This window comes from Centroberyx gerrardi, chromosome 11, assembly GCF_048128805.1.
Source record: "Centroberyx gerrardi isolate f3 chromosome 11, fCenGer3.hap1.cur.20231027, whole genome shotgun sequence".
NCBI classification, from domain to species: domain Eukaryota; kingdom Metazoa; phylum Chordata; class Actinopteri; order Beryciformes; family Berycidae; genus Centroberyx; species Centroberyx gerrardi.
Genome location: NC_136007.1, coordinates 11,921,760 through 11,944,666, shown reverse-complemented (window position 1 = coordinate 11,944,666; position 22,907 = coordinate 11,921,760). Strand labels below are relative to the sequence as shown.

General features: G+C 42.3%; 3 protein-coding genes and 2 non-coding genes across 5 annotated transcripts; all 5 read right to left on the bottom strand.

The window, feature by feature from the left end:
* Positions 1-22: 22 nt before the first annotated feature.
* On the bottom strand, positions 23-5,644 carry bicdl2l (bicaudal-D-related protein 2-like). The gene is made up of 6 exons (XM_071910413.2): positions 4,982-5,644; positions 4,005-4,124; positions 3,712-3,870; positions 2,480-2,571; positions 2,206-2,326; positions 23-673 (listed from the first exon to the last, which is right to left on the bottom strand). Exons 1-6 carry the CDS (start codon positions 5,531-5,533, stop codon positions 269-271), a joined length of 1,449 nt encoding a protein of 482 aa, XP_071766514.2. The 5' UTR covers positions 5,534-5,644; the 3' UTR covers positions 23-268.
* Positions 5,645-8,546: 2,902 nt separating this feature from the next.
* Positions 8,547-12,055, bottom strand: sumf2 (sulfatase modifying factor 2). The gene is made up of 9 exons (XM_071910417.2): positions 11,880-12,055; positions 11,564-11,714; positions 11,357-11,471; positions 11,135-11,179; positions 10,353-10,503; positions 9,818-9,873; positions 9,638-9,722; positions 9,091-9,232; positions 8,547-9,000 (listed from the first exon to the last, which is right to left on the bottom strand). The coding sequence occupies exons 1-9, from the start codon at positions 11,935-11,937 to the stop codon at positions 8,898-8,900; spliced, it is 906 nt and encodes a 301-aa protein (XP_071766518.1). The 5' UTR covers positions 11,938-12,055; the 3' UTR covers positions 8,547-8,897.
* Positions 12,056-14,632: 2,577 nt separating this feature from the next.
* Positions 14,633-21,962, bottom strand: cct6a (chaperonin containing TCP1, subunit 6A (zeta 1)). The gene is made up of 13 exons (XM_071910405.2): positions 21,735-21,962; positions 20,924-20,987; positions 20,133-20,267; positions 19,678-19,851; positions 19,327-19,430; positions 18,914-19,184; positions 17,619-17,701; positions 17,207-17,303; positions 16,894-17,041; positions 15,927-16,060; positions 15,375-15,477; positions 15,136-15,208; positions 14,633-15,015 (listed from the first exon to the last, which is right to left on the bottom strand). Exons 1-13 carry the CDS (start codon positions 21,869-21,871, stop codon positions 14,943-14,945), a joined length of 1,596 nt encoding a protein of 531 aa, XP_071766506.1. The 5' UTR covers positions 21,872-21,962; the 3' UTR covers positions 14,633-14,942.
* On the bottom strand, positions 16,197-16,333 carry LOC139920434 (small nucleolar RNA SNORA22). Its single transcript, XR_011785046.1, has one exon. It is a non-coding gene; the product is annotated as a small nucleolar RNA SNORA22 (small nucleolar RNA).
* Positions 17,847-17,983, bottom strand: LOC139920435 (small nucleolar RNA SNORA22). The gene has a single exon (XR_011785047.2). It is a non-coding gene; the product is annotated as a small nucleolar RNA SNORA22 (small nucleolar RNA).
* Positions 21,963-22,907: the final 945 nt, after the last annotated feature.

Here is a 22,907-nt window from a genome sequence, read left to right as displayed (position 1 = left end):
ATAAAAATAAATACGCTCTGACTCAGCAAGACATCTGAAGGAGCTTTTACAGTAAGGCTTTCAGTTCAGAATTACATTTATTAAGTTTTTGTACAACAATATGGCAACTAGCACAGACAAACAAAATTCAGAAAAATAAGTGCAAATCAACAGTATTACACAATTATATGGCTCAATCTTAACCGCAGTTATACTTTCACACACAAATTGTTCCCATGAGTACATGATGACATCAGCATGAATGCACTCGCTGCAATGTATCACTGTTTCAGTCGAGTGATACGACCTGGAAGCCGTCCTCATCCTTGCCCTCTTGCCCCACTGCTTCCTGGTCTCCTTGACGACTGTTCTTGCCCCTCCTCAGCCGGTCCCTCCAGTTGCGATGGGGGGCGGCAGGAGCAGGAGGGCTGGGGGACGGAGCCGGAGAAGGAGCTGGAGCCAGAGCCGGGGCGGATCTGGGAGTCGTAGTGTTGGAAAGGGAAGGTCTGGAGATGAAGATTTGGTTTGTGTTGGTTGAGGGAGTAGCAGGAGCAGGGAGGGGGAAGGAGGTCGGTCTCTGGCTGAGGGGCTGCTTGTTTCTCCTCAGCAGACCCAGACGGGACGGCTTCCTCTGGGCTTGTTCCGCCTGCTGCTGACTCAGGAGCTGCTGGTGGAGGATCAGCTGAACATCCTCCTGTGACGAGCCGAGGAAAACACAAAGGTTAGCGAGACGCAGTAACTTAAAAAAAATCTGGAATCTCTGCTTTATTGCACAGCAAATGGAGGACAGTAACAGGAAAAATGGGAAAGAGAGTGAGGGCATGACGGGACAAAGATGGTGAGCCAGATTTTAACCTGCGAGAGTGTGGTCCAATGTTACATTTACATTTTAAGTATTAAGTTGACACTCTTTTCTAGAGCAACTTACGAGTGCAACTGTAGAATAAGCTTAAATCAAACTTTGCAAGTGAACAGTATTGAGGAGTGCAAAGGTTAACGTCAATGCACACAGACAGCAGATATAAGAAATATTCCTGTGTCCCTATAATGCAAGTAAAGGAGGAAGATGTGATAAAGATACGATAAGATTAAATTTTAATGATCCCCATAGGGAAATAGAGTTTTTGCAGCAGCAAATAGAAACTGGATACACCAAAGAAATTAATGAATAAAAATGGAGCAAATGAGTAGTGATAAACTTAATGCAACCGACAATTATAACACCAGGGGGAAGGGGGTAGATAGACAGTGAGTGGATAGAGATAGGTAAAAGTACTTTGTGAAGAAATTAGTTTTCAGATCACATTGACTTGCAGCAAGATCCAAACGTTTTTATTCATTTAAGACAGCATCCATATTCAGATTAGGGTTCTCTCATAGTGATTTTTGAAGGCTGATGCCAACATCAATATTTTGGGATTTTAAGATGCCGACAGCCGATATTTTGTGCAGATATTCAGTACCTTTAAATTTGACGATTTTATGCCAAAAAATGACAAGAATGAAGTTTTTTCCCCTGGACAAAAGGCTTCAGAGCCTCTGAAACAGCATGTAGACCATCGTGGGACACTGAAACTCTCCACTGAAACCCATGCTGATGAAAATATTTTAGGTATGTTGGCAGCTCCTTAATGCTGGGTGAGGCAGGTGTCACTGCAGGGTTTACTGACTGATATCCGATTATTATTAAAAGGCCAATATCAGCTCGATATTTATCGATCTGACCCTGATCCAGATCAGTTCAGATCCAGCATGTATAACTGAAGCAGATCCTGCTATCGCTGCCAGTGAACTTGTGCAGCGTCGTCCCAGTTTAACCCTGCAGTGCACGAGTCGCTCAGCAGATGGACACATGGGCCTCAGGCTTAAAAACCAAGCCAAGATAACCAGCTGGTCATAATGGCTGAATACACTGTGGGCACTGCATGTAATGTGTGTATATTTTAACACTAGTTGTGTGTGTGTGTGTGTGCGTGTGTAATTGCTGTTGTTCCAATTAGTAAGAACTACTTTTCCAGACTAACGCCCTCTCTGACTGAGTCCCATGTCAGAATATCCCTTCTGCTCCCTGCCCTCTTCCCATCATTTCTAGTTTATAATATTCCCTTTCATTATTCCACTTTTTAAACTCTAACCCTAACCCTCAGCACCGTCATTAGGCTCCTAATTAGCACTTCAGCCTTTCCTTCTTCCTTTCCCCCTTCCCTTCATCACTTCCAGTCTTACCTTCCAGGCCTCCAGCTCCAGCGACAGCTCCAGACGTTTCTGCACGGCCTCCAGCAGCTGGTTGTTCAGCAACATCATCTCCGTCTTACTGCGCAGGAGTTCGGCCTCCATCGCCTTTTTTCTGTACGGCAGAAACATAAAGAATGACGCATTCCTCAAAAATAGCTCAATGTCTTTCGCAAGGGAGCTTCCCTACTTCCTTCTATCTTGATTCATCTGCTATTTAGAGGAGGTGAGTATGTGTGTGTGTGTGTGGGTGTGTATGGGTGCTCACTTCTCCATGGCTTCATCTCTGTCCCGTAGCGCCTGCTGTAGAATAGCACTGTCCTCCTCTCCGTTTCCTTTTGTCACTCCAGATTTGAACTCCTGAGTGAACAATGAAGCAAGTCAGAGTGTGAAGGAGAGTCAGGTTAAGTTTTGATGGCACTTTTTACCTAACTGTGTTCCCTCTGCCTGTCTATGTGTCTATCGGCCTGAAAAGATTAGACTTCACCTAACCGCAGTCTATCACACACGTTTTGACTTTCCATTGGCTCATCTCTAGCCCGGCATGACTATAACAAAGACTCTACTTGTTGTTATTGTTACCCCTAAACTTGTCAGGCCACATTGCTGAGCTTAAATACCTGGGAGGAGGAGTTCTGGTTCAGCTCAGGGACAGGATCTCTGCTCAGCTGGAAGATAAGTGGCTTCATCCCGAGGGCTCAGCTGCCTTTCCCCTGAAACTTAGTGTCTATATGTTCTGGCCCCGGGGCTTATTCTGGGCTTCAGATACTGACCTACATTGATAGCAGAAATTTCTTGCTGCACTACACTGCCAAAAAGTCATTTAATCTAGTATTAAATGAGCTGTAGTAGTAGAGTCTTAAAAATCTGCCACTGGGGTGAGATAATTGCACTTGCTTCCAATGCAGTTCCACTTGTTTTTCTGTAATTTTCAAGTGACAACATCTTGAAATAAGGCAGATCCCACCACTTGTATCAAGATAATGTGATTTGATTCTAGAACATTTAAGTAAGATTAAGATTAAGATAATTAAAGACTTTAAGACTCAATGTAACATTAATTGACTTGTTCAGTTGAGATTTTTGCACTGTAATTAGTGTAATTTCTTCTTTTTTTTGTTTAAACTTTTTATTGAGGTATATAGAGTAAAAAAAATGACAATCCTGGTATCTGAGACTTTTTCCAATTTTTACAACAATTTACAATTTTCACAGCAATTGCATGGAAGCATAAAAGCAAAAAAAAAGAAAACAGTGGAACACCCTAATGTCCCCCTCATTTCTCCTGCCTAACCCACAATCTCACCCCGTGTTCCATTAGTGTCACTTCTACACAAACAGAATTAGCCCCATTTATCTCACTTTTCCTGTATTTGCACTAGTGTGTGAAAAGCAAGCACTCCTCTGAATAACTTCCCCACTAAGATCAATGCGGACTGAGATTGCTGCGATAACGTCGAGAGTAAACTTGATTTGAATGCACCCAGGCTTTGTGCTGACCTGTTTGGTGTGGCTGATGGCCAGCTTGCGGGCCGCACTCTGCAGCTGGCTGAGCGCGGCGTCCAGGCGGTTTTCACCAGCAGAGGGTTCAGCTGGACCGGACTCCGGCTCTGTCAGCGGGTGCAGCAGCCTCAGAATTGACAGAACTTCCTCTGTCACCTGGAGTGAAAACATAGATGAATTAAAATAAGTGTTTTCATCAAAATCTTAAAGAGCTCCGTAGACGTATGTCCTCATAGGTTTGCTCTGTGTGTGTGTGTGTGTGTGTGTGTGTGTGTGTGTGTGTGTTTTACCCTCTCTCTGTGTTGACTCCATCCTGGTCCATCTCTGCTCTCCTGTAGTCTGTCCACCTGGGCCTTAAGCTTGAGACTGCGCCTCCGAGACAGCTCCACTTCTCTGCGCACCTCCTTTAGCTGCACACACACACACACACAAGTAAATATGTCATTACATTTTAAAAAGCCATTTTACCTCTTTTAGCTACACACACTTCCGTGTACACACACGCACACACACGCACATGGAAAACACTGTATCGGGACATTTTAACGTAGTGTAAATAGAAACCCTGATAATCTAGATTCCTGGGTGAAACTGTAGAAGACAAATCCAGTCTTACCGGCTGAAATGATATTCAGCACAAGTGGATGCTTTCACAGAAACACACACAGACACACACACACACACACACACACACACACACACACACACACCAAGATAACTGACTAAGAAAGGCTATGAACATATGAGACACAGCATTCTTCCCACACATCTTTCCCAGCTAACACTCATAACCACAAATCATGTCCTGTCATCATCAAGTGATAATGTGTTGCTGTGTTAAATCACACACCAGCACACTGCGGACAGAGGCTGGCTGGGCTCCGTTCTGGTTTGAGGTCTCTGACGTAATATCATCAAACTGATTTTGGTCATACTTCCTAATACTGAGGGGCATTTTTGTCTCGGTGCAATGTTGAGAGTCCTGAGTAAAACCTTACATCTTAAATTTTGTCCTTTTTCAAGTTTGATATTCCAAGTGACAGTTGAGATTTTCTCCTACATGTGTAACAGGTTTCATTACCTATGATATTAATCCTGTTAGTGGAGAATCCATTTAAAATATGCTGTATATGCAAAGTATATGTAAGCATCAACAAGGATCAACAAGGAGCTAATCTTCTGTCCCACCTCCAGAAAACTAGCCTTTTTCCCATGTCAAACACACACTTGCTCAATACACACACACACACAAAGACTGTTATCATACTGTATCTGAGACGGGTCCCAGTGTTCTGCGTCTGCTGAGCGGTCTGCCACTCCTGATCAGGTCCGGTAAGGTCCCGTCTATGTAGCTCCTCCTGGACGGACTCCCACCTTCACCGTCCCGCGCTGCTGGCTCTGGACCCTCTCCGCTCCCCGCTGTGGTCAGATCGTTCGGACCGTCGCTCTCCTCGGTCTGAGAGGGGCTGCTGCTCTCCTGATCCAGCTCCTCCTCACCCACAGATGTCATATCTGTTAAGTTCAGAGAAGGGATCGGACACTGGCTGATAAGCAGATCAGCACCTTCCTCTAACCCATCAGAGACCAAATCCTCCTGCTCTGCCTCTTCTTCTGGTTCTTCTGGCTTTGTAGTGATCACAGGATCCTTTGGTTCTGGTTGTCTAGACAGAATTGTACATCTGACAGTTGAAGAGCTGCTCCTCAGTGAGCCTGGCTGTCTTTCCTCCAGCGTGTGGAGAGAGGAGCAGAGCTGCTCCATAGCACTGACCCGAGGTCTCAGCCTCTCATTCAGGACCGAGAAAGGCAGAGAGTATTCCATGGTCAGCTTTACAGGTCCAACAAGGCAGATTCAGGTGAAGATACAGGCAGAAGTAGACTCAGTTAAACCTCAGAGAACCATCTGAAGCTTCTGTCAGCCGGGAGATTTGGATGAGCGAGACTGAGTAAGAGGAAGAAAGAAAAAAGGGGGAGGAGGGAGGGTGACAAACAGAATGTCTCCCAACTCGTTTTTCCTGAACCCTGTGCGTCTTTGCAGGGACCTGATGTGACATAACGCGACGTGATGTCACTGGAGGCTGAGCCTTCACCCCGCCCGTCTGGGTTTTCTTCCTCCCCTTCTTTTTTTTTTAATCGTTACAGCAACAACAGCCTGGACACGACGTGCAAACATACCAGAGCTGCAGGGCAGCAGAGGGAGGAGGCCCTTTGATCCTTTCACACAGTCCCTGATAAATTACGCGGGGCCTGACGCACAGTTCCTGTTTTAGACTGCTCTTTTATCATGCAGCTCCATTCCACAGAGCAGAGGGCAGGTAGAGACGACAAGACAACAGACAGGAGGACAGAGCAAAAACAAACTCATCTAGTCAGTGGCAAGGGCAACTGGAGAGTGAAGGGAAACTGGCCCTAACTGCTGTAAACGGGAAATTTTCTCATCTGATGAGTCAAAAGATGAGTCAAAAGCACCAACTGTCAACTATTCATTGGTGTATTTTTAGTATTGGGTTAAAACATTTTGAGAAAAATGTCAGTTGTTGTAATCATTCCCCCCAATTTAGTCATGTAAAGAGGGTCTGTTTTGGTTGTAAACCCCTTACATAGCGCTGGGTGACAATTCAATATTATCATTTATCATCTTTCAGTGGAATCATATCTGATAATATGGTGATTTTGGGACATTGTGACACAATTCTGCTGTCTAAATTGATGATAACAAGCACATTTTATTTAAAAACGGAGGTATGAAACATTTTAAGGAATGTTATTTGAAAATTTAAGTTTTGTTTGACATCACACCGAACATTACCATTCGGTTCAATGGGATGAACATTAATTTGATTATTGAACATGTCATTTTGCATATGTGAACAATATTGAAAAAAAATCTTATGATTATAGTGATATTGATTTCAACCATATCGCCCAGCTCTTCCCTTACGTACAATAACAGAGTAGAGTCTGTGACCCATCCACACATCAGACTGAAGTTGAGTAGTCAGAGCTGCTGATGGGCAGCAGGGAGAACAGGTCTGGTCTAAATGAATGTGAGCGTCGATGGTTGCAGCCAAGGCTCCACCTACTGTCCCAAAGCAGCAGTTCCCAGAGGGACGAGTTTCACCCTGGCATGAGGGTAATATGAACTCTCTGAAGTAGGACGGCTCTCTGCCTTCTGTGATAACTTGACTAAAACTATGGAAGTGTTTTATTGTCAGTTACACTAATTGTTTTCCTTTTCTTTCTCTTTTACAATGCTGACTGCTGTTTTGCGTATTTTAGATTCTGTAATGTCGTTGCATATTTTGGAGAAGAGAGAGATTTTGGAGAGAGAAGCTCTTGCACTTGGCTGTGTATTTACTGTGATGTAATCTGACCAAACCAACTGCCTCTGTACAACTAGTTTTTCTCTGCTCCACTGGGGAGTGGTTGGCAGTTGTTGCTGTTTGGAATTGCGGATTAAGCATTTCCCTTCCAATCACCTGCAAGCTTGTGTGCCAAAAACGTTTGCAGTTAACACTTTGCACATTCTTTATCGTCTTTTGCAGTGTATGTGTGTGTGTGTGTGTGTGTGTTTTTCACGTGTGGTGGTACATAGCTCACACCTGATTTAGCACATGAGATCCTCACCCATTACTAGATTGTTTTTTGGTTGTTTTTTTGTATTTTTTAGATAGGAGATTTAATCATCTTCTACAAGCTAAATTGTTTTTTTTATAACCTGGTCGCCTTTTTCATCTCCACCAATTTATAATCTTTTTTTTTATTAAACAAAACATATTTATGTAGTTGGAAAACTTGTCTCTGCTTATTCTTTACATAGCTTTTATATGCTATTATATTATCACTTTGGGGGTGTGAAACCAACTCTTAGTCTTAAGGTGTCATAGTCTGTTAGGCTGAGAGGACATTTCTGCAGGTCACAAATGTATTCACACACTATTAATGCATTATACAGTAGATTACTATCTATAGATAATTCTCACTGAAATGCAAGAGGCTGCAGTTAGGGCTCAAAGAATCAAGAGCCCAGGGTTGTTGTCGTTTTTCCAACCAAAATGACTTTGCATAAATTTACCTGATGTAAATTTTTTCCCATCTGTTACTTTTAGAACAAGAAAGTTGCCAGTTTTACTTTGCCAGCTCCACAAGAACAATCTCTTTGCCATTGATTGTATAATTAGATGAAAAGTACTTGTTAATGTCTTAAGAACAGCAAAAAGGCAGGCTAATATACATAACCTGAATGGAGACCTGATACTGCTGCTTATCTGTGGCGTTTGACACAATCGTTCCATTCTTATGAGTCCTAATTTATATCAGTCGATCCAAACTGCCGCTGAATAGTCGGCCACTCATGAGAAAGTAAAGAAACGGACAAAGGCAGCATTAGAGGAGGCCATGACTAAGCCCATCAGCCCCCCCAACTCCCATTGCTATTTATAGGAAGTTCCTATTTACTCTCTGGTCACATAAAAACCCACAAAAGACAGATCCCAGTGTGTGGAATGTGGAATACCAGTGCTGACAATCAGTGAGTGACCCATTTCTTCCCTTTGGTGCTGTGTGCATGCTAAAGACTTCATTACAATATTTAATGTTAAAGACACTACATGTGGGATTTTCTTATTAATATGTTGCAGTGAAATTAGTCAATGAGACTTTCCAATGAGTGTTGACAGTTAAATGATCTGTGTGGGGCTTTGATTTGTTCCAATCTGGATCGTCTCTGGGTGAAATCAAAAACTCTTCTGTTATAGTGAGTTATGGACAAAAACCAGCAGGAAGGGGAGACATTAAAATGTGCATTTAGAAAAATAAAACTACAAAACATAACGTCAGCAGTCATTTACCACAGTTTATTTAAAAATAATATATTTACTGCAAGTCTCACACTATTTACTGGTTAAATGTGTTAGCATTTTTACTTTTATTCTTTATCAAATTAATAATAAAAAAAGGTTTCCATGATGAGCTCTCCACAGGAGAAATACAGCATTTCTCTATGCTCACATGTTCGTGTCACCATCAGCATTCATGTTATTATTATTCAATTGGTCCCTCTGTTTGTTACGGTCCTCCGTCAACATCAAAGTCATCAGATCCATGAATATTATCTGATTCAAAATCTTCAGCATCAGCTCAAATGAACATCATCTTCATTCACTCACTTTTTTGTTATCTTGTTTCTACAGTTCTGTTTTCTCTTTTTTCTTCCCTTGTTTCTGTCCATCGCTGGCAGCGCACCTGAATCCCAGGTTATCGGAGGCGGAGTCAGGAGTGTTACCCATCCTACATGACACACATAACCATTAGTCAGGACTATTGTACGGTTTCTCTGGATGCTCAAACTGTGAAAATACAGTGCATCTAATAACTCGCCTGGTAGTGAGTCGTGCCTTGTGATTGGCCGATCCGTCTACAGTGTCGATCCAAGACGCACCGCGCAGCACGTACATTTTATTCGCTCCAGGAAACGGTGTGGCTGTCCATTCCCATGCGTTTCCCATCATGTCGTACAGTCCTGTGGGAAGAATTGACATTAATTATGATATTAAAAGAATGCACAGTGAGGATCCAGCCTATATCAGATTTCACATGTGGTTTTGCTACGACCTAGGAAAAGGTCAATCAAGATATGACAGCATGAATAATTCTTAAAGCTGGAAACAGAAAGGCCAGACTCTAATCTGTAATGTCTGTTTCTTGAGATTTAGAGTCTTGGTTGTTGGTCATGTTCACAAATACTGATTTAACTGTCCAACATTGTGAAAATAATAATACTAGGGTGGTTTTGGATGCTTGAAGACTAGGCGCTATGCCTGGTTTTCATATACTTGAACTGCTTGGGCTGCACTTCATGTGACTTTGAACAGCATCAAAAGTGGCCAAAAAACTTGGAAGTGAGGACAGTTTGATGGAAATTTACCATAACTGTTCTGAGGAGGAAAGGCTGTGACAGGGGAGACGCCATGGTAGCCATCTTCTGCAGTGTCTCCATCTGGAAACAATCCCTAAAACATACAGAAAAATATCATATCAAAGCATGTTAGAAGGAAAACACAGGCTGCTAATGCTACTCCAGTATGCATTATTTTAGTAGGCTGACCTGCCACAGGTTGGTTCGGTTCGCCTGGAACTTGTTTCCCCAGGGATACGTCCTGCCTGGAACACAAGATACAAGAGAGGGATGGGAGGAGAGAAAACAAAGAAATTACCGCATCTCATCCTGAGTCTATTGCATGTCTGTTAGTGAACATGGCGCTGAGAAATAGTAGTTTCCCGTCTTTCTTCTTTGACTTCCATAAAAAGACTTCCCGCTTGTAGCAGAAAAGGCACTAGTCATATTTCAGGACAAACAAAGACATTCACCTAGTTTACAAAAAATGAGGATGAGCTGCTCCCTCCATGAAATAAGACAGATGCATCAAGGTAAATACAATTATTGACCGACCCTATTAAATGAACTTCAGCCATGAAGGGGAGATTGTGTGAGTACATGAAGGTGATGGAGACAGGATGAAGGACTTTTTAAGTCTTAAATCAAATTGCATGCATGAGACGGATTGTCCAAAAAGTTACACAACTCTGTATTAGAATGGCAGTACACTATATTGTATGGTTTCAGTGTATAAGCTGTGTACCCTGCAGCCCCCCGCGTGCCGCCCACTCCCACTCCTCTTCCGTCGGCAGCCTCTTCCCCTTCCAGCTGCAAAAGGCCTGGGCGTCACTCCAACTCACTTGAACCACTGGGAAGTCAAGGCGCTCCCGAATGCCTGAACCGGGTCCTGCTGGCTGGACAACAGAGGGGTAAAGGAATCAAAGGCAGCCAATGGCAGCAGAAGATACACAGAAAATTAGGGATGGGACGATATATCAAAATTCAATATAACACGATACGAAAATGTGACGATACGTATCGTGGGGCAGAAAAATGAATTGTGATATTAGCTACACTTTATTCTGCTGTAGAAATCACAAATGAGACGGTTTGTCCATCACAATTTCACAAGAACTCCATCAAAATTATATTATTTACACTTTGTAATGACATTTTTAAATTGTTGTTTACATTCTAGCAAGCCAATCCCATTTCTAGAAAGATTTGTGGCTCAAAAATAAACAAATCTGCTCAGTCAGACTTTGTTGTCATCTATTAAATCGTATCTTGGTTGTATTGAATTGTGAACCCCATATCGCATATTGAATCGTGAGATAAGCATATCGTCCCATCCCTACTGGAAATACAGGAAAAAAGGATCCAGGGCACTCCAAAAAAAATTGAAAAATCATCCGTGTCCAAACAGCACACAATGTTTATAACCTTTTAACATGAGGAGATAAGCATCGTTACAGAGGTTTTTTTACTTTCACAGGTATGTGTATGACTGAAAATGGACTATGGAAGCAAAACAATTGACCTCACCTGTCTCCAAAACACCCTTTCTATAGGCAGCCACCAAGGAGCAGACTGGTTGGGAAAGATGAGAAAATGAGTCAAGAGTAAAACATAGAAACAGTCATTCACCAGCTACTCTTATGGAAGACCACCGCTAACCATACAATCCATGACAAGTGTATTGTAATAGTGTATGTGTAGCAAACAGCCAAATGTTCTGAATAAAAGTGGTTTCAACAACTCTAATACCTCTATCCTCTCGGTAACTTTGCTCTTCAGCTCTTCTGACACAAAATCCTGAAACACAAAACTCCAGCCAAACGTCTCGGCTTCAGTTTTGTACTTCTGCGCTCTCACAAAGTCTCTGTGGTGGATGACACACACCAACAGATCAGTCAATGACTTTAAATTTATAACTGACAATCTACTGACTAATCACAAGTTAAGCTTCTTCACCTAAAATCAGCATTTGTGACAGGGTATGTGTCTATTCTGAAGGGTCCAACTTTCACTTCCTTGGTCGGGGATTCTCCATCTCTGCCATCTGCTGAGTTTGTTCCCATGGTCATCTTTCCTCCTGGTACCTTCACCATCTCCTCTTCAGCTGCTGAGGGACAGAAAAATGGTGTCAGACTGTCACTGATGGCCACCATTTATATATGATGTTCATTCAATGGCATACTTTGTATTGCAGTAGGTGAACAAAGCTAGTCAACATGTTAAGAAACGGCCGGTCTGGTTGTGTGATTCGTATTTGTGCGGCTCTTCTTACCTGCCGCTAGTGCTATTAGAGACACAGCAGACATCCACAAAGCGGCTTTGACATACATCGCTGACTAGTAAGTTAGACCGAACACTAATTTGACACGACACACTTAAATATACACGTAAATGTTTAAAAGTTAACTAAAGCTAGCTCTCTCCAACTTTGATTACATGTTTTGTCGTTTCTCGTCGGACAATCTTCACGGTAGGACGGGAAACGGGACCAACGGTAGAAAGATTCCGTGTGAACAAAGGTTCCGCGTCAACTAAAAACTTGATTGCAGGAGCGTTGTTTTCATTTTTCTAGCTTGCAATGAAGAACGGCAACGCAAATTTTAACACTCTATACCACATGATGCTGTAGTCTTCTATAGAATCAAATAGAAACGTGGCATAGTGCTTACGGAATCACCAAAATCTTCCCTAAATTGTAAGACAGTTGAAAATGAGAAACAAGGTCCATTAATGAAACTTCCCTTGTCGGAGGAACAAGATGGAGAATGTGCAATCAAACAGCAGAGAATATTTGTCTAGATGGGGAGTGTAAAACAGACAAAAGAAAAAGAGAGTGTGAAGATTTGTTTTTATTTTTGCCAAAATGCCAAAGTCAGGCAAACCTGTTACTTATTAAAGATCATGTATTACCTTCCTATAATGGTTGTTGTATGGAGAGGAAAAGAAGTAGCCTACAGAGAACCACCCACCTTAACAGAAACACATACCACTTGGCCAAACGATTAGGGGAAGGGAAGACAGCATTCATTCTAATACTTAGTGAGCTAGTTAAGATGTGAAAACGAGAGGACATCCAGGAACTACATTAGAAATATGAAAGACAGTAGAAAAGTTAAGAAGAAACAAGACAAGGAACACACCATTTTCACAACAAGACAGGCGAGAGATGTTGGAGCGTCCAACCAATTGAGCCAAACATCAAGTTATGTCCAGCATTTGCAAGGAGAAATCCATAAATATACAGATACAGGAATACAAGTCTTCACTGAGCATCTGAGAGGACAAACACTAGTCTCACCCTGCATAGATGTAACTGGTGGGATATGTTTGGTAAAAATCACACATCAAGCCAAAAGAGTTCTCTGTAAATATGGAGGAAACATTGATTCTGTGTTGCCATGCAGGGACTAGAAGAACAGCAAGCCGCCTCTAACTGTTTCTGAGCTGGTATCAAATTGGCACTCAGCCCAAAACCCTTTGATACTGGCTGGAGACCCTCCAAAAAGTCTCATCACAAGAAAGGAAGGTTCAGCATGTTGAAACAGACTAAACCATGAGCTCCTCAACAAAGAGGGGACCTTAAACCTCTTTGTTTCAAACGTGAATAAAAAGAAAATAGGTCACTGTTCATTATCTTTTCTCAGCCCATGTCCTGAAAATAACAAATGATACTGGTGTCAAGGGATGTGCTACTTGCTGTAGACAGTTGTTAGATAGCAACGTAACAGATATTAAAGTCCTTTCTGCATTTCACCATTTGTTCAGTCCTTTGGAGGAGAGTTGTTTGGTTCAAAATGGCAAGAAATGTAGATAATACACGTCCAACTGCAGACATCACAGCAGAGAGGATTTACAGTAGCCTACCACAACTGACACTATACACACTATAGTATCCTATGCAAAATCTATATTTGGGCAATCACCATTTCACACACATCTCAGGCCAAACTCAATCACGTCCAACATAATATTTTGTCAGAGCTGAAGACTGGTGTCAGTCCAAACATTTTCCCATAATAAATTTGTTCCTGTATGCCTCCTGCTGGCTGGTCAGCCAACCTGTGGTACATACTGTACCTAGAGCAAGTGTTAATTTCAGTTGGCTATGATGTGGATACAACTTCCATATATGCCATCTTTGTTAGCCCGATTGGTATCAGTTATGAACAGAGGTGGGTAGGTCTATGCTCAACACCTGGTTCAATTATTGACTACTATTACGCTTTAATGTAGAGAATCCTGCTGAGGAGACAAGATGATCTATTGCTTTAATAAAGAATATGGCAACATTACATGATGAAATGTATTATCAGGTAATCTAGAACTAGTCAAGGGATTTGTTTGATAGAAATATCTTGAAATATCAGACCAAAAAACATGCATACACATTCTAAAACCCTTTTAAAGATTTGTGACTTAAATGTTTTGAAATTCCCATCAATTACATTTCAACAAATGTAATCACTAGAATACTATTTTTGCATTACAATATTCATTACGCTGTGTCTAGTCAGTTCATGAGTTTGTATATATTATATTCAACTTTATGTTCCATTGTTTTGAATGGTTTAGTCAAGATTTATTTATACAAACAAATCTACCCCATAGCTTGAAATAGAGAACCAAGAGTCTAATCTGTAATGGTATAAAGCTGTTTTTTCAATGGCAGCTGTTCCATTGACAGTGAATGTGAGACTTGACTTCATGGACACTGTGATAGCACTTTTACTGGGAAAATTGATTCCTTTTCTAGTTTAAATAAAGCCAATTTTAAATCCAAAAAATTAGTCAGTCACAATGTCAGTGGAGCTGCTGCAGAAAGTGTTGCTTGATGACATCAGAAATGTGTGTTAATTCTACGTTTTCTAATCTTTCGAAGTTTGGTTATGTTTGCAACACTGACAAACCTGTCCAACATCATAACATGCAAATCCTGTTGGGACAAATTTTCTTTTTAACCATCTATAATGTGGTTCACACCATCCACTCATCCTTCACATAAAAAAAACAAACACCAAAACTCACTTCAAGAGCCAAGAAAACTTTTAATGGGTAGAAACAAAACTGAGTGGCAGAGGTCAGTGCTTTTAACAAAATCTCATAAATAGACCAATCATTTTGGAGGGAGGCGTTGACAAATCCATGAAAAACCCATGAAAAAACATAACAATGGTTTCTGACACACACTGTGATGGATGCCGTGACGTTGACAGTGGGCCGTCCATCTGACTGGGGTGCTTCAGCGTGCCGAGAGCGGGAAGCGCGTTGACTGAACCTTCAGGTAAACAACTATCGCTGTGGGTATGAGAACGGCCGCAGCTTCTACAGTTGACCTTTAACCTTTGAGAGACGACATTCCAGCTCGCATGATCTCATCTACCAGCAGGATGTTGCTGGCGATCACCGTGCTGGAAAGTAACAGGAACAGACAGGAAGAAAGACAGATTGGTGAGTATTGGAAACAATGCATCAAGGAAATAATAAAATATTCTGTTTGTCCTTTACTCTCCAGATATGACTAATCTCACCATGAATGCAGAAGCTGTTTCTTGACGCTGTAGTTATCCCACACACCCGCCTCTGCTGCCACCATGGGTTCCCCTACAAAGAAAAAAAACAAAAAAAAGGGATCAAACTCAATAACAAGCTTGCGATAGAAGTGCACCATAACCCAGTAGTGTATTTTGAACACAGTGGGTTATAGGGATTAAAGAACACAAATATCTAACAGTCTTGTGAAGCACCATGACTGTGCAGCGGGTCTGACCTGTGCTGAGGTCCACTCCCACCAGCTGAGCAGACTCTTTATACTCCGTCTGCAGCTTCACCAGGGTCTCCTGTGGGTCATAGCCAGAGTTCTGGGCCAAAACCTACAGCAGTGACAGAGGGACAAGAGCAGAGCATTATGAAATGAACAGGGGTTCTCATGAGTAGATCAACCATTTTTCCTTTCCAATTATAAACTTCAGATCAGAGGGTAACAAGGCCAGAGACTAAAATTCAGGGCTGTGATCAGGAGCACAAAGCACAAATAAATAAAGTGCTCTATTACAAATTAAAAGAAACCTGGTCAAAAAAGGAAACACTCCTCACAAAACAACGGCGTTCCTCATAAGCATCTTCTAGCAGTTGAAGTATCTTATTATCAGTGCTGATCTCAAGGCCACAGCTCCTTCACTCACATCTGAATTGGCCAATTGTAACATACTGTATCTCCATTAGTAGTTTTCCACTGGGTTACGCTGAATCTTAAACAGAGCATTTTCTATTTGGCTTATGCTTTATTATGCAGAGTGAGCCGCTGTGTGTGCCTCCTCACCTTGGGGATGACGAGGAGAGCATCTGCAAAGGCCTGGACTCCCAGCTGGGCTCTGCCCTTCACCTTGGGCTTGTGTTTCACCAGAGCATCCGCCACAGCCACCTCAAACGCTCCCGCTCCAGACACGACACTGCCTGAAGACACACAGAGACAGGAGGGTTGTCAGAAACACGTACACAACTTAGGACTGCCTCAGCTCAGTAAAGGCAAGAAGCGTCTCAATGTGAGAAAAAAGATTCACTGCTGAAAACTCCTTGAGGTGGGATGCGAGTTTGTACTGATCCGCTGAATACATGTAGGGGAGAAGGCAGCTCTCCTAATGCAGAGGTACAGATCAGAGTCACTGTAGCACAGATATAGGAGACCAGGGAGAGCCACATTAGCATCCTTGGGTGTTCTCTGTGCAAATGAGACCAACTACACTATAACCAATATTCAAGAATATAGGAAACTATTTTAGTCACGCCAGTGGTTCTCAATCCTGGTTCTCGGGGCCCAGGGACCTGCTAGTTTTCCTTCTAGCTGTCTAATCAGGGACCTGGGACATTAAGTGAATGAAATTAACTAGCTGGTAGGATAGACAACCAACAACACTCTGGGTCCCGGGGACCAGGATTTGAGAACCTCCGAGTTGTGTGATAGGGATGTTATCAGAACAAAAACAGGAATGGAAAAAGGGCAACACGCTGTTGAGTGGAGCTGGTGTTCCCAAAACAGTTGAATTCAGCTGTGTGGATCCACCCTAGACTGGCCTGGGAGAAGCAGGTCGCCAAGACAACTGGAGGACGTTGAAATGGACCAATGATGTAACTGAATCATTATGAATATTGTTGCACTTAACTGCAACACACTGCATAAAATAAAAAAAATAAAAAAAATAAAAAAAATCACGTTTCAGTGAATTGTAGCCTTCGTCGGGAGATACGAAGTACACACACACACTGTAAAACTTCCTCTAGTCTCTTACCGTCTTCAATGGCGTTCTTGACCGCCCGCAGGCCGTCCCTCACAGCATCTTTGATCTGTGTGAGGGTGTGCTTGTTGGGTCCCTTCACCAACAGGGTCACTGAGCGAGGGTTCCCACACTTCTCAATGAACGTGTATTTCTCCTCTCCCTGTGGAAGAGGGCGGGCAAAGAGGATTAGGGGCAATTCTGATTAACAACTGCGCCTCAGCTCTAAACAGGTGTCAGCAGACTGCATGCACTTCAAGACAAGAGGTCAAACAATCAGATTTTTTTGTCAATGAACCAGGACGGAGAAACCCAGGCAGATACTCACCAGTGTGTGTTCGTAAACCAACCCAGCATGTCCCAAGCACTCTGGAGTGAGGTCGTCAACCGAGTTCATGGCAATGCCGCCACAAGCGAGGGTGAGCCTGCAAAGAAACACAGACACATATGAGTCATCATACGTACAATTTAGTTTTTTGCTGTGATTTATGCAAAACTTTGCTCAATCCCCAAGCAGCTGTCAGGGAGCACTCTCCCAAAATTGAGCAAACACAGAATGAGAGTTGATTTCACTCTGACTTAAGGAGCGACACAGTTGTCTTAGGGACCGACTTAGGATACTCATTATCATTATTATACATAATGTCAAAAACAAAAGGCCTATCAACCACAACAATCCCATTGTCACTAAACAAAGGCAAGTGATATTTGCAACGGGGCAAACATTTTTTTTTTCTTACCTCTCCATGTTCCTCCTCTTCGCCCTGCGCAGGGCTACAATGCCTTCTTTGGCCAGAGCATCTAGGGAGTACGGGTCGATACCCTGCAGGATACCAAGAGAAGAAACAAAAGGTATTAATGTGTAAAATGAATTAGAACTGAGATACAGCTGCCATGTATGCTCATCAATTCAAGAACCAATTCATCATGTACTTGAACAAGCCTGAATTTTAACATAGGTAACATAAGTTTATTCTGATCCGCTGAATACATGTAGGGGAGAAGGCAGCTCTCCTAATGCAGAGGTACAGATCAGAGTTACTGTGGCACAGATATAGGAGACCAGGGAGAGCCACGTTAGCATCCTTGGGTGTTCTCTGTGCAAAGGACAACTTAGGTGAACGCATTAGAGCATGTGGTAACAATAAATAGATCCTGAGTTTATTCCACTATTTATATCGGGGATAGAAACCTGCTAAAAGAAAATGTATTGAGGATACCGCTTACTTCTGTGGTAAAAGCAAAAATTAAGATTGAGCTGAGCAGTGTCATTTTTCAGGTTCTCTCAGGATTTCAGGTTTTCTGGAAGTGCAACTCTAATTTCTAAAAAGAGGGAGTTGTGTTTTCCTGTTTTTGTGCTGCAAATGACACTTATGACCCTTTTCCTGCCACCGTCTCTTAGTTGTCCGTGTGATGGGACAAACTAGAGTGTTACACCTTTGCACCATGACAGTATTAGTCGTGAGGTAAGAATCTTTTCTCTCAAACTCTGTGGGAAGATTTCAAGGGAAACAACCAAAGTTATAATCCTATCAATCTTTAGGTTATGCAGCAGAAATCAAATTTAAATTAATTAATTTATCGCTTACTTGTTTTATTTTATCTAGATCATGTACTCTATATTGCCTCAGAGTAACTTACAGCCAAGCATAGTCACAGATGAATCTTCAGAGAGACATTAAAATGTAAACAGCCTGGTGAGAGACTCTGACAATAACATTAATAGTCTGGTAAAGTTTAAGGGTTGCAGACTACTAGACATCACTGCACAGATGTTTGACTACAGGCTAGAAATTACAACATTACCATCTGTGCAAAATACTTCTGAATGATAAATATGAACACATAGGGCTTTATTCCTGCGACTTTCATCCAATATAGCTGAAAATAACCACATATTAAAGCTGACAGTCTGCACTTAAACCTCATGGTCAACGTTTCATTTTACATTCAGTAAGTGAAACAAAATGAAAGGAGCCAATACTTTAAGTGTGCTGACGTTCAAATACTTGTGTAGCTCACTGTACAACCATACCTTCTGGTTGATGACGACAAAGCTCTTCTCTCCACTGGGACAAACGGCGTTCTTCAGGGCGATGATTTTCTGCACGCGCTCCTCGATGAACTTCCTTTCCGCGGCCACAAGCTTCTCCCTCTCTTCGGCACTCTTGTAGAAGAAACCAGAGTTGACCTCCGTCTTTTCATACTCCAAGGAGACGTTGCAGGTCAGAACGTAGGCGTCCTCCACCCTCTTCTTCATGTCTGGGTGTCGCGCACCGTGGTCCAGCACCAACCCTCTGATCAGCCTGAGAAAGAGGCATCGTGGGAGCTTAGGAGGCTATTTGGGCCTTTGCCATGCCAACTTTTCTTTGGTTTGACAAATACTAAATGCAATTAAGGGATGAATTACTTTGCATTGCAAGTCTTTTGTCTTAATGAGAGACTCACTGTGTATCACTGTCAGTCTTGTGCTTCATCTCCATGATTTCCACCATGTACAGGTCGATGGGCTCATTGGGTTTGGTGATGGCCAGCACAGCGTCTACTACAGCCTGCAGACAATCAGTCATGAAACCCATCAGCAACAGAATAATCACAAATTAGGCCTACAGGAACTGGAAAATCAATCTGACTGCAATAGCACTGTTCCCAACTGGAAAAATGCTCTGTTGTGTTTAAGTATTACACAAATTTAAATAGCTAGCCGTCATCACTAATCTCCTTAGTTCATAGGTCAAGGTTCAGATGCCGGTCCCCTAAGCCCTGCATTTGCTCCGACATTTTTCCCTCGTCTCTCACCTCGGTGAGGCAGTCTGCCAGCTCTGTGTGGACCTTGGTTCTCAGGGAGGTGCGCGCTACGTTGATGAGGGTCTCTCTGTCCATTTCCCGCGTCACCTTAACCTCCTCCAGGACAGCCAAGGCCTTCTCCTTTGCCGCCTCAAAGCCCTCAGCAATGATTCTGGGATGGAGGCCCTGCAAGGCAAAAATCAGTTGAGGGAGTTGTGTCTTAAGACAACATTTTCAGTGTTTTGTAACATAATTATCCATTTCATTTCTAAATACTGAATCTTTACATGCTCCAGAGATCCACACATCAAATTAGATAAATAATATCAACTACTTCAAGACAATTACTCATGACACAGATGGATTAAATACGTTCACATAGACAGTACTGCTACACATCCTTGGAGAGATCAATAGACAGAGTAGTGAGTGTAGAGGTTTTTAATAGACAAGCCTCGACCTCTCACCTCTGACACGTAGAGGTCGGCCTGCTTCAGGAGTTCGCCAATGATGAGAACGTTGGAGGTGGTCCCATCACCTGTGATGTCATCCTGCGCTGTGGCAACCTTAGCAATAAGCGACGCTGTGGGATGCTGAATTTGCTGAGGGAACAAGAAGAGAAACATTTGCAAATGCATCGGAACACCAAAAGTAAGATCTTCATCACAGGGGTTAAGCAAAAACCCTTGAGGGTGCATAAAAAGAGAACAAATTCTTATGATCAAATCCGGATTTTCCCCAATCATGTGATGTTGTACTAGTCTGATGAATACATGTAGGGGAGGCAACAACTCTTGCAGACCAGAGCTGCTTGCTGTAGCAGACATACAGGAGACCATGGCACCCTGAGGTGTCTCTGTGCAGCATGTGAAAATGCATGGATTGAATTACATCCATGCAATAAAAGCATTTTGAATGCATGCATGTTCATTGTTCAAGATATGTGAAGATAGAGGACATAAGATATGTATAATCATTTTATATGCATCATCATTTTATAATATATTTTTTTAACATATTGTGTTTTGTGGTCTATTAGGCAGTAGTTATGCATGTGTTAAGTTAATTACCATTTATTATCCTATATGTTGATGTGAGAATGTGCTAGAACAGTCTCGCCACAGTCTTAAATGACAACGACACACAATAGGGGTGTGGTTACGAATGCCTCTATTCATGACTGGACAGTAAACAGTAAGATAAAGACAAGTCGGTTGGACAAAATAGAGATACATTTCACAGTTGAACACTTCCTTACCATCTCATGTAACAAGACATTGCCGTCTTTGGTCAACTTTATGTCCCCCGCACCAGACACAAGCCTGCGGGTCGAGACAGGCAGGGATGGGTTAGGAGAGGAAAGTGAGACGGGCAGCTAGCTGGCTCGCTCCAACATACAGTTTACATGGCAATGCTGGTCAACAGTTAGTAAATCAAATCTGATTTAAGCCGTCTGGACTAGGCAGACAAGGCGTGACTGTTTAATATGCCCAGTCTGCTCACACAGTAACTTGTCAGACAGATTATGAAGCATTATCTTGCTGAACTTCCTTAAGCAGCAAAAAAATAAGATTTTCCCGGCCCTGTAACGTTGCGGTTCAACGAAAATTAAAACATTAGCTCGTAACTCTGAAAAAACAATAAGGCTAGGTTGGCAGAAACTAAATTTAACTAAGTGTTTTTGTGTCGTGTAGTTTAGTATTAGCACAGTCTGCTAACCGGCTGGGGATGTCATGCTAACATTAGCTTGATTGTCAAAACGGATCATGACGATGACAAGGCAGGGCAACGTGCGCCGGGAAAATCCGTTATCCGGTTAGCAAAGGGAGGCCTCAACTGAACGACTTTATAGTTTTGTACATAAAAGTATAAAGTACGTCATATGCACGACTTATTAAATTACACAGATACATAATCAGGTGGCGAAAACAATGACTACAATGCTACTTGCCCAAACACTCTCATTAGAAGCTAATGTTAGCTAGTTAGCGAACTAGCGAGTTAGCTTAGCAAGCGTGCTTAACAAAAGGTTCCGCTGCTGCGCATGCTGCACGGGGCTGGACGCTCACATTTTCATGGTTCCCTTAGGTCCCAGGTTACTTTTCAGCACATCTTGAAGTCCGCGGGCGGCACTGATGTTAACAGCCAGGGCAGCCTGGGCCCGGGCCACCTCTGCTTTCGGGTTCAGAGCTTTCACCGCAGCCATGGCGAAGCAGTTAGAGCCAGCGAAGGGGGGAAAAACTGCCGCTGGTCGGGAGTGTAGACTGCTCGGCCTCGGACGCTCACGAGAAGGGGTGTCGGCTTCCAGAAGGCTCCAACATGTGTTCTGGTGCTGCGTTTAATGACCCCACCTAAACTCGTACATTCCCATTTTAGGAGTTAAATACGACTTGTCTTATTTATATTATAAGTGCTTTTGTCCGGAAACGATATCAAATGGACCCTGTAACAAAAGTACATCTTAGTTGGCTGTTATTTTATTTTGAAAATCAAGAGCTACTTTGTGCTATAACGGTAGAATGAAGAGGTGAAATGTGCATCAGGCATGTCATTGTTAATAAAAGTAATCAAGGCATGCAAAACCCAAAAATAGAAACACAGCTATTCATAGCATTCCCATGATGTCACATGCATTTCCTACCAATATAATGCTTTACCATATACACAGCTCATTGACTGAGACTGTCATTTGATTATAATCACCTGTTAATTAATTATAATCACCTGTTATTTTCCTACCAAGATGACCGTGTGGTGATGTAACAGAATACTATGAATACTAGTTGTTGTTTACATACCATGACCAACCAATGGCATGTAATAAATAAATAAAATGCATCACATTTACAATCAGTTGTCCACGGCCTCCGCCCATATCGGCAAATCAAACGCAGTCATTCTCATTATTCACCACTTTGACGGATTGTTCATTTGCGCTCAATCAGTAAGCTCTAGATTTCCGACATCACATGAAGGCAGCATTGGTCACACACTAAACGGCGTGCCGATTGGACGTGTTACGTCGGCCGAAATCTTTACTATTCGAGCGTCTAATTGGTTCAGACGTTTGTCAATCATAATATCCCGTGCGCTTTGAATCTTCATACAGCATTTACTGTAAATGGTAAGTCAGGAAACATACTATATTAGGCTATAAATGCACATACCATAAAATCCTTTCAATGGATTGATTTTCAGAGAGATTTTTTTTGAAGTGTCACACAATCGAACCACTAATACTA

What these genes read in the sequence shown, in the direction of transcription:
- bicdl2l (XM_071910413.2), bottom strand. Translation starts at nt 5,533, where the DNA reads ATGGAATACTCTCTGCCTTTCTCGGTCCTGAATGAGAGGCTGAGACCT. An exon ending in CCATCAGCCACACCAAACAG is followed by an intron (nt 2,572 to 3,711) that starts GTCAGCACAAAG and finishes TTGTTCACTCAG; the next exon opens with GAGTTCAAATCTGGAGTGAC. An exon ending in AGAGATGAAGCCATGGAGAA is followed by an intron (nt 2,327 to 2,479) that starts GTGAGCACCCAT and finishes TCTGCCGTACAG; the next exon opens with AAAAAAGGCGATGGAGGCCG.
- sumf2 (XM_071910417.2), bottom strand. Translation starts at nt 11,937, where the DNA reads ATGTATGTCAAAGCCGCTTTGTGGATGTCTGCTGTGTCTCTAATAGCA. An exon ending in GTCACAAATGCTGATTTTAG is followed by an intron (nt 11,472 to 11,563) that starts GTGAAGAAGCTT and finishes CATCCACCACAG; the next exon opens with AGACTTTGTGAGAGCGCAGA. An exon ending in GGCACGCGGGGGGCTGCAGG is followed by an intron (nt 9,874 to 10,352) that starts GTACACAGCTTA and finishes CTTGTGTTCCAG; the next exon opens with GCAGGACGTATCCCTGGGGA.
- cct6a (XM_071910405.2), bottom strand. Translation starts at nt 21,871, where the DNA reads ATGGCTGCGGTGAAAGCTCTGAACCCGAAAGCAGAGGTGGCCCGGGCC. An exon ending in TGGCAGACTGCCTCACCGAG is followed by an intron (nt 19,431 to 19,677) that starts GTGAGAGACGAG and finishes GATTGTCTGCAG; the next exon opens with GCTGTAGTAGACGCTGTGCT. An exon ending in CAAGAACGCCATTGAAGACG is followed by an intron (nt 16,061 to 16,893) that starts GTAAGAGACTAG and finishes GTGTGTCTTCAG; the next exon opens with GCAGTGTCGTGTCTGGAGCG.